This window comes from Ricinus communis, chromosome 10 (genome assembly GCF_019578655.1).
Source record: "Ricinus communis isolate WT05 ecotype wild-type chromosome 10, ASM1957865v1, whole genome shotgun sequence".
In the NCBI taxonomy this organism is placed as follows: Eukaryota; Viridiplantae; Streptophyta; class Magnoliopsida; order Malpighiales; family Euphorbiaceae; genus Ricinus; species Ricinus communis.
In genome coordinates this window covers 23695449-23702316 of record NC_063265.1, presented here as the reverse complement: position 1 = coordinate 23702316, position 6868 = coordinate 23695449, and the positions used below count along the sequence as shown (strand labels likewise).

At 29.4% G+C, this 6868-nt stretch overlaps 1 protein-coding gene across 2 annotated transcripts; it reads left to right on the top strand.

The window, feature by feature from the left end:
- Positions 1 to 380: 380 nt before the first annotated feature.
- On the top strand, positions 381 to 2596 carry LOC8277876 (psbP domain-containing protein 6, chloroplastic). Of its 2 annotated transcripts, XM_002526153.4 has the most exons (4): positions 381 to 766; positions 994 to 1310; positions 2089 to 2272; positions 2467 to 2596. In XM_002526153.4, exons 1-3 carry the CDS (start codon positions 472 to 474, stop codon positions 2257 to 2259), a joined length of 783 nt encoding a protein of 260 aa, XP_002526199.1. In that variant the 5' UTR covers positions 381 to 471; the 3' UTR covers positions 2260 to 2272; positions 2467 to 2596. The 2 variants fall into 2 exon arrangements, with proteins under 2 accessions (XP_002526199.1, XP_015579074.1); XM_015723588.3 differs by lacking the exon at positions 2467 to 2596 and having other exon boundaries at positions 994 to 1332; positions 2089 to 2232.
- Positions 2597 to 6868: the final 4272 nt, after the last annotated feature.

Below are 6868 nucleotides of genomic sequence, written 5' to 3'. Positions count from 1 at the left end.
AAAAAATTTATTACATATTTTAATAAGATTTTTTTACATAGCATTTTTTTTATAATCTAAATTAAAATTTTTATCGATTTATTTATATTATTATCTCTTTTACTTTTAATAATGTAAGTTTAAATTTTAAATTTTTTTTAAATTTTTAAATTTTTATTAAATTTTTTAAATATTATATTTAAAAAAAATAATATTAAAATATAGATGATCAAACACTGAAATTTTTAATAATCTATAAAACACTGATAATTTATAATATCCTGTTATTTAATATTTTAATATTTTATTAATATTTATATAAATTAATTATTTAATATTATTTTAATAATATTTTAACCCATAAGCGGTGACTGATCTAGTCTATACATACTTCATGTTCAGTCTTTACAGGTGTCTCATCCAAAAACGGATAAGAAATTAAGAGCGGGAGCCCAAAAAACCCTCTCTCTCTCTCTCAAACTCCGAAATCAAATGGCAACTGCTTCACTGTCTCCGTTCTTCTCAACGTCCACATCCCCAAAATATCCTCTCAAAACATCGCCACCGACAACAATTACTGCTATAGTGTGTAAAAATCGATCCAACTCAACTCTAAGGAGGCAAATTTTAAAAGGAATTGCAGTATCTCCTCTCATTTTGATAAAAGAAGCTCCCATTTCAGAAGCTAAAGAGGTCGAAGTTGGCTCTTACTTGCCGTCTTCCCCATCTGATCCTTCCTTTGTTCTCTTCAAAGCTTCTCCTAAAGACACCCCTGCTCTTCGCGCAGGTTCTTGTTTATCATCTCTGTCAATATCACATTCTCTAGTTTATCACTATGACACTTGAGTATCAGAGGGTTTTTCTTTTAGTTCTCTTTTAATATCTTAACATCTTCAGATGGGAAGTTTTCAGGGTAATCTAGAGGGTCTTTCTTTCTTTTTCTTTTTCTTTTTTGTTGGGTATGTCCTTATTTTATTTATACTCTAATGACATTTGAAATTTAGTTTCTTGCAGGAAATGTGCAGCCTTATCAGTTCATCCTTCCACCAACCTGGAAGCAAGCGCGTGTAGCAAATATATTATCTGGTAATTATTGCCAACCCAAGTGTGCAGAGCCTTGGGTTGAGGTAAAATTTGAGGATGAGAAGCAGGGAAAAGTCCAAGTTGTAGCTTCTCCTTTGATACGCTTGACCAATAAACCTAATGCAACGATTGAAGAGATTGGAACCCCTGAAAAGTTGATTGCTTCACTTGGCCCTTTTGTAACTGGAAACTCGTATGATCCGGATGAGCTCTTAGAAACATCGATTGAAAAGCTTGGAGACCAGACGGTACAATTCCTGTTATTTCTTGGTATTCTTACTGATGTCTCTCTTAATAGTTTGGAGGTTTATGTGTTCCTTTTTTGCTTGGTAGAAAAAACAAAAAGAGCTATTAACTCGTAAATATTGAAAAATATATGTTTTATGTTTTCTTTAGATAATTGGCTCCAACTAATTAAGTTTCGAACTCGACTTCTCGCAGTATATAAACGATTCCCATACTGATAATCAAATACAATCATGGCCGCTTAAAATGCACTTTTCAGACTACTTTTTGCCTCGATTCTGAATGCAAATGTACTTCCTATAAGTCTTTTCGTCCAAGTTTGGCACCCATAGATATAAATCCACATTAGACCAGTGCTGTTTTATAAACACATGTTCATCTAAGAAGTTAAAAGCAGAGAACTATGAAGCCTAGGCATGAGATGCATATTTATAACCGAGTAACAACTATTTAGCAGTTGCACGCTTGAACTTTGATGTCCTTATTCCTGCTTGCATATGCAGACATGAAGTTAAAACCAAATATACATTTTCAGGAAGAGCATTTTTGCTTGACACTATATATACCTGAGGATTTAATTGGTAGGTGGCTTGACACTCAAATGGTGTCCAATTGGTAGATCGGGTAAAGGGCAAATGCACACTAAAACATTTATATATCTTTTTCTTGAGTGCTCTCATTCCAGGAAGCTTTTAGTTGTTTTTGTGTTGAATGTTGTATGGTTGTCTGTTGAAAGTTCTTATAGCTATGACTCATAACACAGTTCTTTGTTGCTTGCAGTACTATAAATATGTGCTCGAGACACCATATGCTCTTACGGGTACTCACAATCTCGCAAAGGCAACAGCAAAGGGAAGCACAGTTGTGTTGTTTGTGGCCAGTGCTAATGATAAACAATGGCAAGCATCAGAGAAAACTCTAAAAGCCATTATTGACTCCTTTATAGTGTAACATTTTGCGGAGCCATCAGACTTGTTCTCTCCTATCATGGGAGACAAGGACTTCCAGTTACAGCAAGACTCTCCTTGTTAGATACCCGGTATCTAAATTATGAACATGCTGTAATCGGCTCTATTGCTACAACACTGAATGATGGATTTTCCATACTTTCTGGAGAAGTAGGAATGAATAATGATGTAGAAGAAGAGGAGCTGGTTTTAAAGGTAAAAGGGTTTATATTTGAGTCATTGAAGTTTTAGGAAGGTTTATTCAATTAAAATTTTTAAAGATTATGATAGAGTTTAAAAGTCATATGTATCCAATAATAACTTTGAAAAATTTTGTACGAGTCAATGGTTTATTCAATATAAACTTTTAAAGAGTTTTAAAAAATCTATAGAAATTAAGGAGAATTCAATTACAACTTTTATAAAATCTTTAAAAGTAAGTTAGTATTCCAAAAGTCATTGACTTTTATAGACACGAACATTTATATACTTTTTATACTTCTAACGAGTTTCTTTAAAACTCGGTTTTCTTCTTTTCAAATTGTCCTGCATTATCATTTTCATTTCTCTTCACTATATTCTTTATCTCAAAAATATAAGAAATCAGATGAAATTCAGAAGCTAAAAATTATATACTAATAATATTTTCTTGTACTCACCTGTAAAAAAAAATATTAATTAAAGTATGTAATTTAATTTTAAAAGGCTCTCATAAAAGATATAAATTTTAAATGAAGCATTTAGTAAATTGTTTTGAGTAAACAAATCCACCATATATAGACTTTAGATTTTATTAGAAAGATTATTTGGATAATTTTTCTGTTGGCAAACGTGATTGTCGATATAGGTATTTATCAAAGAAAAAATTACAACTTTGGTATTTTAATTTTTTTGTTTTCTTAATTTTAGTGTATAAACTATGTTTTTTATTCAATTAAGTATTTGAACCTATTAAAAATATTCAATATGGTGTTTTTAACTGGTTTTATAGGTTAAAGTGCTATTTGACTTATTTTAAAATAGTAAATTGACTTAAATACCTTCCTTTACAATGATATTATATTTCTTTTATTTTTTTAATTTTTATCCATTTTCAACACTTTTTTTTTTCAAATTATTTGTTTCTCAAAAAATTTTAAAAAATAAAAATAAAATTATTTTATCTTTCTTATCCATTCAAACAAAAATTAAAAAAAATTAAATTATTTTTTTATTTTTTTATTTTTATTCAGTTACCTTCAAAATGAAGATAAAATATAAAAAGAAAGATATCAAGCGTTCTAAAAACATGATTTTAGAAATAAAAAGATAAAGAGTAAATTTTTAAAAAAAAAAACTAAAATAATTTAATCCAACATTTTTTTTAAAGAAGATTTTGTAGAAAATAGAAAAAAATAAGAAAAATTAAAAAAAAAAAAGAAAAAAAAAGAAAAATTTGTAAGGATGAATAAGAATTTTTAAGTTATTTCATGTGTAAAATTAGTTAAATTATTATTTCAACCTATAAAACCTATAATAGACACCAAAATATATATAGATTAACAGGTTCAGATACTTGATTGAATAAAAAAAATAATTCAAATACTGAAATATAAAAAATTAAAAAGTTAAGACACTAAATTTGTAATGCTTCCTTTATCAAATAATTAATAAATGTGATTATTATTAGTTTAAGTATTTATTAATTAAGTTATTAGTTTAAGTATTTATTAATTAAGTAATAAACAAAATATAACGAATATAATATGAATTTGGTGGTTTAATTGGAGAAAAGTTGTAATATGATAATTTCTTTTTAAAAAAATTATTCTCTTGACAAAAAATAAATATTATTCATGTTGTGAGATAGAAAATTTAAAAATGATATGAATTTAATACAATAATGAAATGAAGTCTGTTATATATGTATTAAGTTGCAAATAACATTAAGTGGAATAGTATTTAAAGTAAACATAAGAAGAAATAAAAGAAAAAGATGAAGAAAATAATAAAAGTAAAATGATTAAATTTATTTTTAAATAATTAAATAAAATCTGTGAAAATCAATAAAAGTCTATTAATGTCTATAAAAGTATTTTTAAGTAAAGTATGTGAAAGTCATTCTTAAAATTATGAATTTTGTAAAAATTATTAAAAATTTAAAAATTCTTTAAAAGTAATTCATTTAAATAAGTCTATAAAAATATTTAAAAGTCTTAATTAAATACACCCTCCTTAATTTTATTTTTACATAATTAAAGAACCACGTAGTGTTAAAGATTTAGAGGGGAATATGCTTTAATACTTTAAAGAATCCAAGTCCAACTTCAACACCTCAAAACCTAAATATTGAGGTTAGATGGTGCAGTAGGTCATAAAGAGGTCTCGAGCTCTCTAACTATGATGTATGGGATGACAGGCCATAAGAGCTTTGTTAACAATAAACGCTAAATTGCTTATTGAAAGAGGTTTTTTATTATATCAATAAAAAGAGTAGTTTATTTTTTTAAATGAAATGGAATGACATTAAGCTAAGAAAAAATTACACTAGGCACAAGCAAGAAAAAACAGCTCTTATACTATCTTGATACACAAACTCACTCAAGCCATGCATTAGCTGCGGAAGCTCATGAAAGCCGATAGGATAATTAAAACCAACGTTGGCAAGGAGGTTTGCTCACAGACATGCCAATCTCTTGTTGTCCCTTAGAACTAAGAAATGGGGTTGAATTGGTGAACTCAAATTACAGAATTGAATAATTTTAGATCACACACAAGGATTAAAGAAATAGCAAAGAGAATTGGAAGAGAGTTGGGGTTAGAAAGATTAACACAAAGGTTTATAGTAGTTCATAAACAATCCTCTCTACATCCATTCTTTAAGATCACACTTGAGTATTCCATTATAATCTTTAAGATTACTACCTATGAGTTTTACAAGTTCACCCAATAACTTGGTGTTTTCCAAGGCTATCACTAAACTTCCTCCCTTAGTGAGCTAATCTCTCATTAAGTCCCTTGACCATTGAGTATTATGGTCATTGAATATCTGATTCTTTATGTTTTTAATACTTAAGCTCACACAATATCCATTCTTTAAGATCACACTTGAGTATTCCACTATAATCTTTAAGATTACAATCTTTGTGTTTTACAAGTTCACCTAACAACTTGGTGTTTTCTAAGGCTAACACTAAACATCTTCCTTTAGTAAACTAATTCCTCATTAAGTTCCTTAATCCTGGAGTATTAATGGTTACTCAACAATCGATTTCTTCTGTTTTTAATACTTAGGCTCACACAACAACCCTTTTTAGTTTTAGTTGAACAATGAGGTTTAACTTAATACATTTTACAAAGAAGGAAATTAAGTGTAGAAAGTTGAGAAATAAATTTGCAAGAGTTTGGACAAGACACATTCACATACTCACTTTCTTGAGTCTTTAAGAGGGGTATTTATATACAAAATTAACCCTTAAAGATGTTACAATTAGTTCAAGACTCATGAAATGCAAATTTGCTGACTAGGCAAAAGGTTGCCTGAAGTCATAAAAGGCGGCCCCGCGCTTTTCAAGCGCCTTCGTGCTTTCTATAAAGAGACGTTAGGGCTCCAACTGCTTCAGACACGTGGCTCTGACTTGGTGACTAATATCTCAACGATTACTGGCATGGTATTAATTGTGAAAACTGCCATCGTGCCATTGGAAGCGCCCTCGCGCTTGTCTTGTTCGCACTCAGAAGCGTCCTCACACTTCTCATCATGGTATTAACTGCTATTTTCAGTCTTAAGCTCCAAGCTTGAGTGCCCCTGTGCTTTTTGATGTTTTGACTCTTTGATTTTCAGATGTCGCTTTGTTATTGGCAAGATGTTAGCTGGAATTTTCAATGATTTGAATAATTCTGGTCATGCGAAAAGTGCCCCCGAGCTTTAAAAGCACCCTCGCGCTCTTTGGATCTTATTGCAAGATTTTCTTAAAATTTCAAGGAATCTTTGGCCAATATGAAATCTTTTAATGCACTGCCATATAGATACTTAATTGTAATGTTAGCAATATCTAATTTGGTTGTCAATATCAAAATAGAGATCAATTGACTTATAAGTCAACAATTTTCTGATTTTTGATTTTGACAACCAAATTGAGTAAAGATACAAAATTGGTCATATATAAGTGCAATTGATTATATAATAAATAAGTTTGAGTTTACTCTCCCTCAAAATAGGCATTGCTTTTCTCCTCCTTAATTTTACACTCTTTTAGCTAATTTTCTTAGATAATTATACCTCTCCTTATTTGGTAAAATTAAAAAGAGTAATCTAAAAGAAGAGAAAAGATCATAAAGAGATAATTAATAATAAGTGAAACTAGGGAAACAATATGATTAGATTACTTGTAGATGATCAACATGATATACTAATGCATGAGATCACATAATTTTGAAAAGACAAAATGGAAAGAATAGAAAAGGAAAGGAAAGGAAAAAAATGAGATTAATGCTCTTTGTCTTCTTCTTCTTCTTCTTCTTCCACAACCATAAGCTCCTTTTATTTGCCTCATCCACTTATACTAACTTGAGGAGGTGGAATTGGAACCTCTTCTTCTTCTTCTTCCCAATCGTCAACATGGCAATAAGGG